This window comes from Streptopelia decaocto, assembly GCF_964273445.1.
Source record: "Streptopelia decaocto genome assembly, chromosome: 25".
In the NCBI taxonomy this organism is placed as follows: Eukaryota; Metazoa; Chordata; class Aves; order Columbiformes; family Columbidae; genus Streptopelia; species Streptopelia decaocto.
Window position 1 is genome coordinate 1,471,090 of NC_138680.1, and position 15,626 is coordinate 1,486,715.

At 60.5% G+C, this 15,626-nt stretch overlaps 3 protein-coding genes across 5 annotated transcripts in view; all 3 read left to right on the plus strand.

The window, feature by feature from the left end:
* Positions 1-1,741: 1,741 nt before the first annotated feature.
* Positions 1,742-5,392, plus strand: ACTG2 (actin gamma 2, smooth muscle). 2 transcript variants are annotated; one of them, XM_082072521.1, is made up of 9 exons: positions 1,742-2,285; positions 3,042-3,212; positions 3,303-3,431; positions 3,526-3,636; positions 4,027-4,111; positions 4,202-4,363; positions 4,456-4,647; positions 4,867-5,048; positions 5,156-5,392. In XM_082072521.1, exons 2-9 carry the CDS (start codon positions 3,087-3,089, stop codon positions 5,297-5,299), a joined length of 1,131 nt encoding a protein of 376 aa, XP_081928647.1. In that variant the 5' UTR covers positions 1,742-2,285; positions 3,042-3,086; the 3' UTR covers positions 5,300-5,392. The 2 variants fall into 2 exon arrangements, with proteins under 2 accessions (XP_081928647.1, XP_081928648.1); XM_082072522.1 differs by having other exon boundaries at positions 1,742-3,212.
* A 1,084-nt stretch (positions 5,393-6,476) lies between these two features.
* Positions 6,477-10,232, plus strand: DGUOK (deoxyguanosine kinase; the record flags this gene model as incomplete). The annotated part of the gene is made up of 7 exons (XM_082072568.1): positions 6,477-6,555; positions 6,825-6,937; positions 7,028-7,209; positions 7,853-8,000; positions 9,203-9,318; positions 9,435-9,534; positions 9,770-10,232. 7 exons carry the CDS (start codon positions 6,477-6,479, stop codon positions 9,845-9,847), a joined length of 816 nt encoding a protein of 271 aa, XP_081928694.1. The 3' UTR covers positions 9,848-10,232.
* Positions 10,233-10,592: 360 nt separating this feature from the next.
* Positions 10,593-15,626, plus strand: part of TET3 (tet methylcytosine dioxygenase 3) — a 22,260-nt gene continuing 17,226 nt past the window's right edge. The window contains exons 1-3 of one of the 2 annotated variants that reach the window (XM_082072747.1): positions 10,593-10,622; positions 10,812-11,053; positions 12,031-12,204. In XM_082072747.1, coding sequence (XP_081928873.1) covers positions 12,178-12,204 — 27 coding nt within the window. In that variant the 5' untranslated portion in view covers positions 10,593-10,622; positions 10,812-11,053; positions 12,031-12,177. Of the gene's footprint in view, positions 10,623-10,811; positions 11,054-12,030; positions 12,205-15,559; positions 15,616-15,626 lie in introns of those variants that run through there. The other variant, XM_082072748.1, reaches the window with a different exon arrangement.

Sequence of the window (15,626 nt, forward strand, 5' to 3'; positions counted from 1 at the left end):
GTTTGTTTTCCACGGCGACGCGGGTCGCATGTTTGGGGGGGTTTCCTGCGGGCGGGGAGCGATGTTATCTCCGCCGTGGGGATGGGAACCGACCCAAATCTTAGCGCCGCATCATCCGTCCCCGGCAGCCGCCCGAGAGGTTTAAAGCCCGAGCGTTCCCCTTATACGGAGGTGCCGAGGGCCGGACAGAGCGCCGGGGGGTTGGAAATTTGGAAATCCCACGGCAAAGGGGGGTTTTCCCCCTCCCCGGCGCAGCCCGTGCCGGGGGATGCTTGGCGTTCCTGCCAGCATCCCCAGCGCCGGCGGCTGGATTGGCTGCGGTGACCGAATCTTGCCTTTTTAGGGCTTTACGCCGCCGGCCCCGCTTCAAACTGCCCGCGCTGAGGTTTCCCAGCCCGGGGGGATGCGGTGACGGGGGTCGGGGTGGTTTGGGGGGCTGGTGGGGACGGGGAGCTTGGAGTCGACCCGTCTGTCCCTGGGGATGGGAGGTGACGCGGTTTGGTCCTGCGGAGCGGGGTGTGCGGTCAATACCCTGCGGTTTGCACCTGCCTGGGGGTCGGGGGTGTCTCTGTGGCTTTGGGCACCGTCCCCACACCCCAGGGAGTGACAGGGTCACACCAGCAGTACCGCGCAGCCCCCAGTGTGGCCGTGCTCTCCAGGCTGCTCCTTCCATCCAACTTGTTAAATGTTCCCTACTCTCTGCTGGGTTTAGGGTTAATAATATTTTATTTTTTAATTTTTTTTGCAGCATGTCATATATGGCAACCTTTTGCCTCGGTGACCTCATGTTTGGCGGCAAACCAAAGGAACCGGGCTGGGACGCGAGGCAGCGGCAGGTCCCCAGCGCTCGGGGCGTGCGGTGGGGATGGTGACAAGTGCACGGGCAGGGGACCCAGGGGACAAACCCAGCGGGGGCTTTCCCAGAAGGGACAACCTGGGCAGAGCCACCAACTGGGGACGCTGTTGGAGGTGTGAGCGGGCTGGTCATGCCAGGGTGACACCGTGTCCCTGTCCTGCCCCGTGGAGTGACAGCTTGAAGTCCCCTCCCTCCAGGGCTGGGGGACACCAGGAACATTGTGTCTCCTCCCTCCAGGGCCTGGGGGACACCAGGAATGTTGTGTCCCCTCCTTCCATGGCCAGGGGGACACCAAGACCCTTGTGTCCCTTCTGTGAGACCCTGCAGCTCTTGGTCCTTATTCCTGTGCCTCGATGTCCCCATCCCAAGCACATCTGGGGACCCCACAAAGCATGAGGCAGCCTGGGCACCTTGTGCCTCAGTTTCCCCATCTGCCGCCCGTGTCCCCGCAGGTCTGGGTGGTGGCTCCAGGGCATCTCTCCCACCTCGCCCCTGCCCTGGGTGCTTGGGGACAGTCCCCACTGTGGGACCACGTCCCATCAAAAGGCAACCGGGGGGTTTGGTGGCCTCTGCGAGGGCCATGGGACCCTGCGGCTCCTGCATCTGCAGGGCTGGGGGTGGCTCTGGACCCCCCCAATGCTGCATTCGGCAGAGGGGACAGGGGACAGCGCTTGTATTGTCCCTTTTCGGGGGGTCCAGGCTTATCCTGCATCCAAATTCCTCATGGGGAGGGGTGGGAGGTGGGTGCACCGTGACACCGGGCTGGGATTCACGCCCACCATCCCGGCCCTGCTCGAGCCGAGGATTTGGGGGACAAGAGGATTTGGGGATGAGGGGCTTTGGGGCAGCGAAACCCCAAAAATAGGGGCAGAGAGAGGAAACCGCAGGGAGACACATCCCAAAAGCGCCCGGGGGTAAACCGAGGCCGGGAGGATGCGATGCACCGAGCTGGTACATTTTCAGGATTTTGGTGATGCCAAATTCCCACCCCGGTGCTGGGATGTCCCCAGGATGGAGCCCCGACACCCCCTGACACCTGGGGGGGGTCTCTCCCCTCTCTCCCCCAGGAACCAGAGGTGCTTCCATCTCCTTTTTCCCAAAACCGTCGCTTATAAGGACTTGTGCCTCACTTGTTTATGGGAGCGGAGCATAAAAGGAACAGATTCACAAATGGGATGTTGCCTCCCAAGCATCCCCACATACGTTTTTTCTTATAATAATTAACTGTGCTGGGTCCTACCATCAGTCCAAGGTCAATTTAATGAAATAAAACACCTTATATGGCCATATGGCCACCGCACCATCACTTAGCCTATTTAGGGTCTTTGTTTAGAGAGGATCCGCCTCTGAGGTTTCACGGACTCGCTGGTATTTATACCAAAGGCGCATCGGGACTCGGTCCCAGAGGAAAGGAGCTCTCGCCTCCGCGGTGAGTACGACCCGCTCCCCATTTCCCTTTTGCTTGGACGGCGGGAGGGAAAAGAGACCCTGGGGGGTTTGGGGTGCCCCGGTGCTTATGGGGTGGCCCCGGCTCAGTTCGCATGGCACGGGAGGGGTGACAACCCCGCGATGACCCCACAACTGGGGGTTTCCACCGAGGCGCCAAGAGCTGGGTTGCGGCCAAAGTGGGTCATGCTTTTCCAGAAATGCCTGAGATTTTGGGGTTTTAATTTTGTTTTGTTTTATTGGTGATGTTGGTTTTTACTTTTTTTTTTTTTTTTTCCCTTTTTTTGTCTATTTTGGGCTCCTGTGAGGTTTTTTTGCTGCTTCCCTCCGGATTCAGGAGGGTCGTGAAAGGGGGCGCCCCCCCCAGGAAGGGCTATTTCTATTTTTCATTCCCATTTTTGGGAAAGGATGCGAGGTCTGAGCAGCTGCTGAGACAGGACCAAACCAGAGGGTTTTGCCTCCCCTGGGTTGGGGACGGTGACACCAGAGCTCCCCGGGCAGGAGTTTTGGCACCCGTTTGGGGCGAAGGATGGAGAAGCAGCGTTGGCACCGAGCAGCACCCGCTCCCAGCACCGCCGCACTGGGGTTGGACCCACAGCCACCCCTCGGCATGGGACGCGGAGGATTTTTAAGGACCGCACGTCCCCAAGGACCCTCAGGACCCCCGAAGCCGGACACGACGTGGTGTAACCCTTTCCCCCTCCAACCTTTTAATGATTGTTCCCCTATTTTGCCCCAGCTTTCCCCCAGGTCCCCCTGAGCACCAACCGCTCCCGGCCCCACCATGTGCGACGAGGAAACCACCGCCCTGGTCTGTGACAACGGCTCCGGCCTCTGCAAAGCCGGATTTGCCGGCGATGATGCCCCCCGCGCCGTCTTCCCCTCCATCGTTGGGCGGCCCCGGCACCAGGTTGGTACCCGGGGGGGGAAAAAAGCACCCCCCACGCTGCTTTAATCACCGAAATGAGGCTAACGAGGCCGTCTCTCCCGCCGGCGTTAGGGTGTCATGGTAGGCATGGGGCAGAAAGACAGCTACGTGGGCGACGAGGCGCAGAGCAAGAGGGGTATCCTCACGCTCAAGTACCCCATCGAGCACGGCATCATCACCAACTGGGATGACATGGAGAAGGTGAGACACCCCCCGACCTCTGCGACAGGGAGTGGGCGCTGGCCGCGGCTTCATTTTGGGGTAAAACCCCCTAATTTTCCTTTGCCTGCCCCAGATCTGGCACCACTCCTTCTACAACGAGCTGCGCGTGGCCCCCGAGGAGCACCCGACGCTGCTCACCGAGGCTCCCCTGAACCCCAAGGCCAACCGGGAGAAGATGACCCAGGTGAGGAGCCACGGGATCCCCAGGGATGGGGACAGACCCTCCAAAACTGCGGGAAGGGCTGGAGGGTTTGGGGGTTCAATAAGCCCGGAGGGGCTGGCGAGGGGTTGAGGAGCGCGATGGGGATGTCCCTCTTGGTGGGGTGTCCATGTGCTCACATGGACCCACGGATTGACCACCTAATGTGCTGACCCTCCAAGAACCAACCCATGTGTTGCTCCATGCCGTGCACTGCGCCGCGTGTCCATGCAACGCGTCCATCCACTTATTTTTCCATGCAACGCGATGATCCGCGTGTTGTGCCTCCCCGGGAAGGCGCAGGCCCCCGTGGGTCGGGATGGGGTGTCACTGGGGACCCTCATGCTCCCCCTAACCTCTCCCCCTCCCTCTCAGATCATGTTCGAAACCTTTAACGTCCCCGCCATGTACGTCGCCATCCAAGCCGTCCTCTCCCTCTACGCCTCCGGCCGCACGACCGGTGAGTAGGACACGCGGCATCAACCACCCACGATGGGGAAGGGACCAAGGCGGCTTTGAGCGCCCCCTCACCTTCCTCCCCCCATCCCAGGTATCGTCCTCGACTCCGGGGATGGCGTCACCCACAACGTGCCCATCTATGAGGGCTACGCTCTGCCCCACGCCATCATGCGTCTCGACTTGGCCGGCCGCGACCTCACTGACTACCTCATGAAGATCCTCACCGAGAGGGGCTACTCCTTCGTCACCACCGGTACGGGGCCGGGGAGCGGGGCACGGGGTGACGGGGTCCCCGCGGTGCTGTAGCGGCACCGGGTTGAGCCTCTTCGCCGTGGCTTCCTGCAGCCGAGCGGGAAATCGTGCGTGACATCAAGGAGAAGCTCTGCTACGTGGCTCTGGACTTTGAGAACGAAATGGCCACAGCCGCCTCCTCCTCCTCGCTGGAGAAGAGCTACGAGCTCCCCGACGGGCAGGTCATCACCATCGGCAACGAGCGTTTCCGCTGCCCCGAGACCCTCTTCCAACCCTCTTTCATCGGTGAGCCCCCCGAATTATCTTTCTGTCCCTTCAGTGGTTGCCCCCCATCCCCAGCAGCGGGCAAACAGCACCCATGGGTGCCCCACTGAGGCTTCCCCAAGTTCTTTGCACCCCAAACAGGGGGGAAAAACCCATAGGTGTCCCCATGGCTCTTCTGGAGAGCCTTGAGGAGGTGTGGGTGGGGGTCAGGGAGCTGACAGCCCCTTTTTCCCCCCCCAGGCATGGAGTCAGCTGGCATCCACGAGACGACCTACAACTCCATCATGAAGTGCGACATCGACATCCGCAAGGACCTCTACGCCAACAATGTCTTGTCCGGCGGCACCACCATGTACCCCGGCATCGCCGACCGCATGCAGAAGGAAATCACGGCGCTGGCTCCCAGCACCATGAAGATCAAAGTAGGTGGTGGTGTGGGGGACAAACCGTGGCCACCAACACCCCCTGGCGCAGGTTTGGGGAGGGGGGGACATCACGGGGTGCGTCCTAACGGCTCATGTCTCGGCAGATCATCGCCCCGCCGGAGCGGAAGTACTCGGTGTGGATCGGCGGCTCCATCCTGGCGTCCCTCTCCACCTTCCAGCAGATGTGGATCAGCAAACCCGAGTACGACGAGGCCGGACCTTCCATCGTCCACCGAAAATGCTTCTAAGCCCCTTCCCCACCCCGCAGCGGCCCCCCGTGCCGGGGCACCCCGCTCGTCCTCGGTCCCCGCTGCTCCTCCCCACCATCCACTGCGCATTAAAGCCTTTTCTCCAGGCTCTGCCCCTTTTCTAGCAGATTTTGGGGGTGTTGAGGGGTGGGAGGGGTTGGGGGGGGCTGAGGGTAGTTGGAGGGAAGGGATGGGGGAGCCTGACCTCACATGGGTGCCCATGGTCCCATCTTCGTGTCCCTGACATCATGGTGATGCCGTTGACTTCGCCTTGATGACCCCAACCCTGGATTGGTGCCTCCAAGCCCAAGTTGATGCCCTTGACCCCATGTTGGTGCCCCCAATGTTGTGTTGATGTCCTTGACCCCATGTTGGTGCCCCCAATGTTGTGTTGATGTCCCTGACCCCGTGTTGGTGTCCCTGACCCCATGTTGGTGCCCCCAATGTTGTGTTGGTGTCCCTGACCCCATGTTATTGCCCCAAACCCCGTGTTCATGCCCCCAGTGTCATGTTGGTGTCCCTTACGTCACACTGGTGTCCCCAACCCCCTGTTGATGCCCCCAGTGTCGTGTTGGTGTCCCTGATTCCATGTTGATGTCCTTGACCTCATGTTATGCCCCTGACCCCATGTTGTTGTCCCCAACCCCATGTTGTTGCCCTCAACCCCAAGCTGATGCTCCCAGTGTCACTTTGGTGACCCTGACCCCATGTTGCTGGCCCCAACCCTCACCCGGTGGCCCCAACCCCATGTTGATGTTCTTGACCTCACACTGGTGCCCCCAACCCCATGCTGGTGCCCTCAATGACGTCCTTGACCCCACGTTGATGTCCCCAACCCCACGTCAACGCCCTTGTCCCCATCCTGGTGCCTCCAGTCCCATGCTGGTGTCCCAAACTCTATACTGGTACCCTCAGTCCCATCTCGGTGCCCCCAGACCCACACTGGTGTCCCAAACCCCACCTTGGTGTCCCCAGCCCTCCCGCTGGTGGCCCCCCCCGGTGCCCCGCCCCCTCTAGGTGCCCCACCCCGAGCTGTGGGCGGGGTCTCATTTGCATAAATTACCATCCCCCGCCCTGCACGCGCCTCCATCCCCGCCTCCCGCGGCTGTTCCCGCCCCCCCCGCGCCGTGACGTCAAGCGGGGCAGCGCGCACCGTCCGTTTCCATGTCATTTGCATATGACGCGGGAAAGCGGAAGCGGTGGCGGGATGTGGGGGGGCGGGGCCGCCCTGCGCCTGGCCCTGGAGGGGAACATCGGTACCGGGGGGGGACGGGGACACCTGGGGGGACAAGGGGAGGGGGGGGGCACTGGTGGTAGGGGGGGACTGGAGAGGGGTGGGGGCAAGATTTGGGGTGGGAGGTGCGCAGCTTGAAGCATCTTAGGGTCCAATTTAACTTCTGTAATTAATGATTCTTGCTGCCTAGCTTAGAGGGGGGACACCCCAAAAACCTGCGTTACCCCACGAGTGGGTCGGGGCGGGGGTGGGCACAGGCTCACCCTGCGCTGCCCCCCCTTCTCCCCACAGCCGTGGGCAAATCCACCTTCCTGAAGCTGTTGGGTGCCACCTTCCCCGAGTGGCACTTGGTGACCGAGCCCGTGGCACAATGGCAGAAGGTACCAGCCAGCGGCACGGCGCAGGTAACACCGGCTCCTGGTTACGTGGCGGCACCATCCGCACCGCGCTGTGGGTGGGGGTCACAACCTCACCCCCCGGCTTTTATTTGGCAGGCGGCCGTGGGCTCTGCCAACCTGCTGCAGATGATGTACCAGGAGCCGGCGCGCTGGTCCTACACCTTCCAGACCTTCTCCTGCCTCGGCCGCCTCAAGGCGATGCTGGAACCACCGCCCGAGTGGCCCCCCGGGACCCCCCACCCTGTGCGGGTCTTCGAACGCTCCGTCTACAGCGACAGGTACCCCCGGATTTAAATTGGGATGAAGGGGTTAAATGGGATAATGAGCATCCCTGTGGCGCAGGTTCTGTCCCGGAGCTGCTGTCCTGAGCGATGCTTAATTACAGAAACGTGCTTGTTGGATAATTTGGGATGTTGTTATACCCCAAATAAGTTTTGCTCACGGCTGCTTGGAAAATGTGTGAATGGTATGAAAAGAAAGGAGCTTGGAGCCAGGGGGGTCGCGCTCTGCTCCCCAGGAACAAGCGCCAGGAGCAGAGGAAACGGCCTCAAGTTGCGCCAGGGGAGGTTGAGGTTGAAAATTTGGGATAATTTGTTCCCCAAAGGGCTGTGGGGCATTGGAACGGGCTGTGGTGGAGTCACCATCCCTGGAGGGTTGGACATGGAGATGAGGTTCTCAGGGACATGGGGCAGTGCCAGGGGTGGGTTATGGTTGGACTCGATGAGCTCAAGAGGCTTTTCCGCCCAAAATGATTCTGTGATTGCTCAGCCCCAAATTAACATTTTCTGCCCTAATTAAACACTCACAGTTCCTGCTTTGTGCAAAAAAAAGGTGAATAAATAGCCGTGAAGCCGCCTGGGCATGGAGATGGTGGGAGGTCCTAATGCCAGCTGCCCCATCCCCTCTCTCCATCCCTTCCAGGTACGTTTTTGCCAAGAACCTCTTTGAGGCCGGACACCTGCAGCCGCTGGAATGGGCCATTTACCAGGACTGGCACGGGTTCCTGCTGCGGCAGCTGGGGCCCCGCGCCGCGCTGCACGGCTTCCTCTACCTGCGGGCGACGCCGCAGGTGGGCTCAGCGGGGACGGGGACGCGGGGGTTCGGCTCTGAGCTCCTGGAATTGCCAGAATGTTGGGGTTTGACCAGGAATTGCCGAGCTTCCCGTGGGAATGTGGGTGGGAGTCTTGCTGTGGGGTGGATTTTGGAGAGGGGGGGCTGCAGTGTCTAATGGGGGTGTTTGATGGGGGTGTCTGGTGTTCGGCTGCGGTCCCTCCCCCGGGGTGGCTGTGCTGGACCCCCTTATCCCGGTAACCTCCCCCCGTCTCCTGTTAACATCCCATCAGTCCCATTACCCTGTTAACCTCCCTCCTGTCTCCCGTTAACATCCCGTCTCCCTGCATCCCATAACCTCTTGTCTCCTGCATCCCGTTCATCTCTCCCATTAACCTCCTATCTCCCTATGTCCTGTTAACCTTCCATCTTTCCCACGTCCCATTAACTCCCATCTGTCCCATTAACCTCCCTCTCCCATCTTTCCTGTTAATTTTCCATCTCCCCCGTTAACCTTCCACCTTTCCCACATCCCATTAATCTCCCGTTTCCCTATATCCTCATCTTCCACATCCCATCAACCTCCCTCTTCCATCTATCCCACATCCCGTTAACCTCCCGTCTCTCCCGTTAACCTTCCGTCTCCCTGCATCCCGTTCACCTCTCCTTTCCTGCATCCCGTTCACCTCCCTCTCCCATCTCTCCCATCTCTCCCATTACCATCTCTCCCCGCATCCCAGTAACCTCCCCTCTCCCCCACATCCCGTTAACCTTCCATCTCTCCCACGTCCCGTTAACTCCCGTCTCTCCCATTAACCTCCCTCTCCCATCTTTCCTGTTAACTTTCCTTCTCTCCCGTCTCTCGCGTTAACCTTCCACCTTTCCCACATCCCATTAATCTCCTGTTTCCCTGTATCCTTGTCTTCCACATCCTGTCAATCTCCCTCTCCCCAACTACCCTTCCATCTGTCCCACATCCCGTTAACCTCCCGTCTCTCCCGTTAACCTCCCGTCTCTCCCGTTAACCTCCCGTCTCTCCCGTTAACCTCCCGTCTCTCCTGTTAACCTCCCGTCTCCCTGCTTCCCGTTCACCTCTCCTTTCCTGCATCCCGTTCACTCCCTCTCCCATCTCTCCCATTACCATCTCTCCCCGCATCCCAGTAACCGTCCCATCTCTCCCGTTAACTCCGGTCTCTCCCGTTAACCCCGGTGCGGGCGCAGACATGCCTGGAGCGGCTGCGGCGGCGGGCGCGGAGCGAGGAGGGGGGGATCCAGCTGCACTACCTGCAGCAGCTCCACGCCCAGCACGAGCACTGGCTGGTGGAGAAAACCACCAAGTGAGTCCCAGTCTGCACCCCCCGTGCTCCCCTGGGCACCCGGACCAGCCGCGGGTTTGGGGTGACCTCCCCGCTTTGGGGGTTTCTTTGGTTTCACCCCTTTTTCATTTCTTCAGGGTCCACTTTGAGGACGTGAAGGACGCACCCGTCCTGGTGCTGGACGTGGACAAGGACTTTGAGCACGACGTGGCCGTGCAGGGCGTCCTCATGGCGCAGGTGGGCACGGCTCGGTGACATCCCCTTACTGGGAGCACTGGGACTGCTCTCGGGGTCCTGCTGACCCCCGAGCCGCCGCCTCATCTTCCTTTTTCCACGGCTAAAATAATTTCCACGCCCTTGGGCCGAGCTGGTTTAAACCTCAGCCGTCCCAGAGCCGTCCCAGAGCCGTCCCAGTGCCGTCCCAGTGCCGTCCCAGTGCCGTCCCAGTGTCTCAGTCGCCTTCTCCCTGCAGGTGGAGGCGTTTACGGCGGCACTTCGAGCCGAAGCTTCACCATCGCGCCCCGACCCTCACCGGGCGTTGGAGCCCTGAAACCCCCGCCAAAGATCCCGACGCCGAGGACAAGGGACAGATCCTGGTCCCCAACTGTCCCCCTTGGCCCTTTCAATCCGGGCGAGGGGTGTATTTAAAGCGCGGGCAGCACGGGGTAGTTTTAAGGCGAATAATTGGGAGGTGCAGCCGCGGGATGAGCCTCGGGGTGCTCCCTGTGCTCCCCCACATGTTTGGGGTTCCCTGTCACCACTGCCACCCCCTCCCCATCCACAGGGACCCTCCAGGGGGGCCGGAACCAGGGATGCTCCATAAGGTTAAATTCCAACAGAAAAATCGTGATGTTTAAGTTTCACCAACCCCCTTACTTGGTTATTTTAGGTGTATATATATTTTTTCCCTTAAATTAAAAACAAAGCAATGTTGAGCTCTTCTGTGTCTTGACCCGCGGGTGGGGGGTTGGGAGGGCTCTGGTGGGTGCTGTCCCAGGGGGTGACATCGTTCCTGTGATTTTGGGGTGTCTGTGGCTGGGGGAGTTGGGGGGTGACCCTGTGGAGGTGGCGGGGGAGACACGGTGCCCTGTGGGTCACACTGGGTTGGGTTTGGGGGTAAACCTTGGGAATTTGGGTGGATTCGGCTGGGGAGGGGGGTTGGCTCTTCAGGGGGGACCCCTTGGTGTGGGGGGGCGGGGATGGTGGCCCAGCCCCTTCCCGCCTTTGGAGGAGGGGGCGGGGGAGTGTGCGACCCTACATAAACACGGGGGGCGGGGCCTGCAGGGGGTGGGGCAGAGCACGTGTGAGGGGCACCTGCCCCGGAGGTAGCGGGGGGGGGCAGATTTGGGGGCAAGAAACGGGGAATTTGGTGGGGGGAGAATTATGGGGTAGGGTTTGGGTGAAGGTGGGGGGCTTGGGGGGGCACAGGAGCCGGGGTTTTCTCCAGCGACCCTACAATAACAACAGAGTGGGACCTGCGCGGACTCCGCTTAACGACCCTGCAATAACAACAGAGCGGGGACGCGGAGATGGACCCGCGGCTGGCGACCCTACAATAACAACCCGGCTGGACCCGCGGCTGGCGACCCTACAATAACAACCCGGCTGGACCCGCGGCTGGCGACCCTACAATAACAACCCGGCTGGACCCGCGGCTGGCGACCCTACAATAACAACCCGGCTGGACCCCAGGCTGGCGACCCTACAATAACAACCCGAATGGACCCGCGGCTGGCGACCCTACAATAACAAACTGGTACGGACCCACAGCTGACAACCCTACAATAACAACCCATTTCCCCCCGCCTTATCCAGCGACCCTACAATAACACCCCACTGCACCCCCACATCCGGCGACCCTACAATAACAACCCACTGCCCCCCCCTTATCCAGTGACCCTACAATAACACCCCACTGCACCCCCACATCCGGCGACCCTACAATAACAACCCACTGCCCCCCCCTTATCCAGCGACCCTACAATAACACCCCACTGCACCCCCCCAGCAGCTGACCCTACAATAAACACCCCCCCTCACTTCCCCCCAAACCCTTCAAAAGCACCAGATTTCACCTCCTAACCCCCCCCACATTGTAACCCCAGGGGGTCTGGGTGCCCCCCCAACCCCTTGCTTGCCGCAAAGCATTATGGGGGGTGTCCCAGGCTGCTGTCCCCAAGCCCCCCCCGGGCCGGCGGGTCCCCCCGAGCGGGCGCCTGCAGAACAAAGGACGCAGCAGCAGCAGCAGCAGCAACGTGCAGCTCCGCTGCAACACCCACTTGCCGGGTGGGGGGGGCAATTTGCAGCCCCATTTCACCCCTATTTTCCTTCCCCACCCCCCCAACAACAAAAAAAATCCTCCACCAGGTCGAGCCCCCCCCATTTCCAAGGGGGCGCTGAACCCCTTTTTTCCGGTAACGCTCTTTGTATCTAAATTTGGGGGTGTTGGCGGGGGGGGGGGGGTGGAAAGTTGCAGAAGTTGCGCGGCGGAGGGGCGAAGTTGCGCAAAGCGGTTTTGAGGGGAAAAATGGCAAATAAAGGGGTTGGAAGAAATAAAGGGGTGGGATTAGGGGGGGTGGGGGTGGGCAGCACCCCTGTTTGGGTGGGAGTTTTGGGGGGGGGAAGGAGGGAAGGGTGGGGAGGCAGCGGAGCCGCCCCCGGGGTGGAAATTCAAAGTTGGGGTGACTCACGCCAAGCCGGGAGCTTCATTCGCCGTCGTCTCTGTCCCCGCAGAAGTCGCCGCTGTCCCCCCGGTGTGGGGGGGACGGTGACACCGTGATGTCCCTCTCGCCGGGTCCCCGGTTCCTGTGCCAGCCCGGTCCGGCCACCCGTGCCCCCCGCTCCGCTGCAGCGGGGGGGAGCCCCGAAATCTAACATTCCATGGACAGCGAGGGGTTTCACCAGGAGGTGAGTTCCCCCCAAATCCATCCACCTCGATCACCTTCACCTTTTTGGGGTGATTTATGGTCTCTTTGGGTTGGTTGTAACGTCGCTGTAACTCGTAGCGGGGTTGGCAGGGAAAGCCCCTTCTTGGTTGGTTGTTGGGTTTATTTTTTTAAGTGTATTTCCGCGGGAAACGGGACTTTCTGTTGCTTTAAAAGCCGCTTTGATGCCTTAAACCCCCCCCTCTCCAAACTCCGCTCGTCACTGGGGTGTCCCCAAAACGCCACCGTGGGGTGGGTGGCAGATGCGTGGGACAAACCCCCACCTTTAAATTGAATTTTGTTGCATTTCTTGGTATAAAAGAGCAAAATGCTTTGTGAAACACACTCGGGTGCTGTTTGGGGGGGTGGGGGCCCCCAAAAAGAAAGGGGTGCGTGGAGGGCAGAGCCGTGCCCGGGGGGAGCGTCGCCGCGCTAACGAGTCGTGGCGCTTTCCCCACCGAAAATTACGGTGTTTTCCATCGGCGCTTCTGGTTTGACCGGCTGGGATGGTTGGAACCGGGATTTCTAATATCGTGTCGGGTTCGGGGGGGTCCGAAATGGGGCAGTGGGGACGTCTCGGTGGGGTTTATTTTTATGACTTTGCTCGCTAAAAAGTTGATGCCGCTTTGGGTTTTTTTGGGGGTGAGCGACCGCCTCGAGCCTCCGGGTTGTGTCTGGTTTTGCCCTTGGGCTGGCGGGTGGGACGGGACGGTGGGGACACGGGGACAAGCGGCTTGGAAATGGCACGAGGACGGACTTTGCCCTTGACAAAGTGCCGGTGAAAACGGCTGACGGTGGGGATTGGAGCCCCGGCGCTTTTCTGGGGTGGACGCGTTAAAAAAGATGATTTATGCCGGTGTTGCCGGAGCCGGGAGCGGTGGGATCCCCCCGGCTGGGATTCCCGCGGGGTGTGCCGCGCTTCCCACGTCCCGGCACATTTCCCGGGGTGTTTTGGCAAAGGAAAGAACACGAGGAGCCGGCTCCTTCCCCCAGCACCGGTTCTGCCCGTTCGGCCGGCTCGGCAAAGCCGGCGTCTCCCCTCGCATCGCCGCCTTCGTGCTGTGGGGCACCGAACCGCGGGGTTTGGTTTCCACGCTGGGCGACGCGGCTCCATCCATGGGGGTTTTGGGAGAGGAGGAGGAGGAGGGACGGTGCTGCAGGTCGAGGTTTTGCTCCGCTCCCCGTCCCACTGGACCCTCCCCGGGCGCCTCTCGATGCCGTTTGCATAACTAATCATCGTCAACCTGCTCATTACCAAAATACACGGCAAAGCCTCGCTCGGCGCCGGGGAGCCGCCGGTTTGAAGCAAGAGGCGCCCAAACCACCCGGGAAAGATGGGCTAGTGGAGGGGAGGATGCTCCGACCCTTCTCCCCCAGTTTGGAGGGGATGAAACTTAAATAAATCCCACGAGAAACCCCATTCCCGGTGGGATCGGTGACACCGGGACCCCAAAACCGCTTTGGCAGGTGGTTGGTGGGACGTGATGCAGATCAAAGTGTCCCCGGCACGTCCCCGGCGTTGGGAAATGAAAGCCCCAACCGAATTTGGCAAGCTGTCTCGGTGCCGAATGGCGGAGATTAGGGATAATCTCATTTAAAGCATCGCTAATAAAAAGTTACTAAATTCGTCCATCTCAAGGGGTTTTCCTGGTGAGTTGGGCTGTTGCTTCTTTTTTTCTTCTCGCTGGCATGAAATCGCCCCAAAATGAGTCTGGCATCTCCAACAAAGAAAAAGCATCCAGGTGATGGGTGGGATGAAGGGCAGGTCTGGGGTTTGTCTTGTTTTTGGCTGGTACATCCCAGTGTCACCTGTGGGATCGTCACCTGCCCGCCGGCCGTGTCCCCAGTTAATCCAGAGTGACGCTTGCACTGGAAATATTTCACATTTTGGCTGCGAAAACAGCAAAAACGACTCGGGAGCAAATCGCCCTGTCCAGCTGGAGGAGGAGGATGAGGAGGGTGGGAGGATGGAGGCGTTTGCGTTAATTAAATCCCCCCTCATGTTTTCTGCGTTGGCGCCGAGCTCGGCCGGGGAAAGGGGGGTTTGCAGCCGTCAGCGCAAAGGTTGGAAATTGGGGAGCAACCAGTTCACAGCATCAGTTTATTCCTATTTATTGCTCGGAGCAGAGGTTGGGGTCTGGCTCGGTGTTGCTGTCACCTCTCGGCTCACTGTGGCCCTTTTGGGAAGGGACGAGCCCGAGCGAATGTCACAGGGATGGGGACGTCGCACCCAGGGTCACGTTTTCCGCCTGGCATCGGGTTTATCCGTCCCACTGGGAATCCCGTGGGCCTGGGGCTCCTTGGGCCCCTCCGAATCCTTTCGGAAACGCTTTTCAGCGGGATGCTGCTGGGAAACCTTCGGCACCTTGGAGTTTGTTCCGAGTTTTGCCGGCGATTTGGCCGGGAATAGAGCTGGAGCATCCCAGGAGCGTCGCCTCGGATGGGGAAGGGTTTGGGGGCTTCCCACTCCCCTTTTTCCTCCGTCCCTCTCCCAAAATCCATGTGTGCATTGCAGGGGAGACCTGTGAGCTCCAGACGGGCTGGAAAAGCCGGAGCTGATCCCGTCAGGGCTGGTTTAAGGATTCCAGTCCTGGCTTAACCCTTTCGCCGGCCCATTCCCATGGGAAAATGTCCCCCCCGCATCACCGAGACATGGATTTTGGGGAGAAGGGGGCACCTGGGTGACATGGGGGTGCTTGTGTGGGATTTAAGCCTCGCAAAGCTTTGCTGTTCCCAAATTAACCGTGTCCTTGCATTAACCATGTCCCCAAATTAACCATGTCCCCAAATTAGCAACGTCCCCAAATCCAGGGCCCCAAATTAATGAGAACTCTGGGGTTTAATGGCAGGAAAAAATATATTTTGGGGGGGAGGGGGGTAAAGCGTGGCTTTGGGGAACCCCTGGCTGCTGGGGGGGGCTGTGTTCTGTCCCTTGTGTGTTGATGTCCCTGTCACCAGCTGCCTCAGTTTCCCGTGGGGGGGGGGACACACAGATACAATCGGGGTGTGGGGGTCTCATCACCCATTTTTTGGTGGGGGTGTGTGGGATTAAGGCACCTCCCCGCGTGTCCGTGTCCCCGTGTCCCCGCTCCGGGCGGGGGGAGCGGGCGGGCGGTGTCGCGCTGCGTGGGGGCGAGTTACGCGTGTTTGTTGGGGGGGGGGGGAGGGAGTAAATTACGCGGAGGGCGAAGGAGAGAAGGAGGAGAAGGAGGAGGAGTAGAGGAGGAGAAGCGGGGGGAAGCAGGAGAGATGCGCCGGTCAACCCCCCCCCCGGCTGCAGCAGGGCGGCGGTGAGGGAGCGCTGAGGAGAGGGAGACAAGATGGCTTCCTCCTGAGGGCCGGACCGTGCGGGCCCGGCGGGGGCTGCGAGGGCGGCGGCGGGGGGAGCGGCGAGGTAAGCGCACC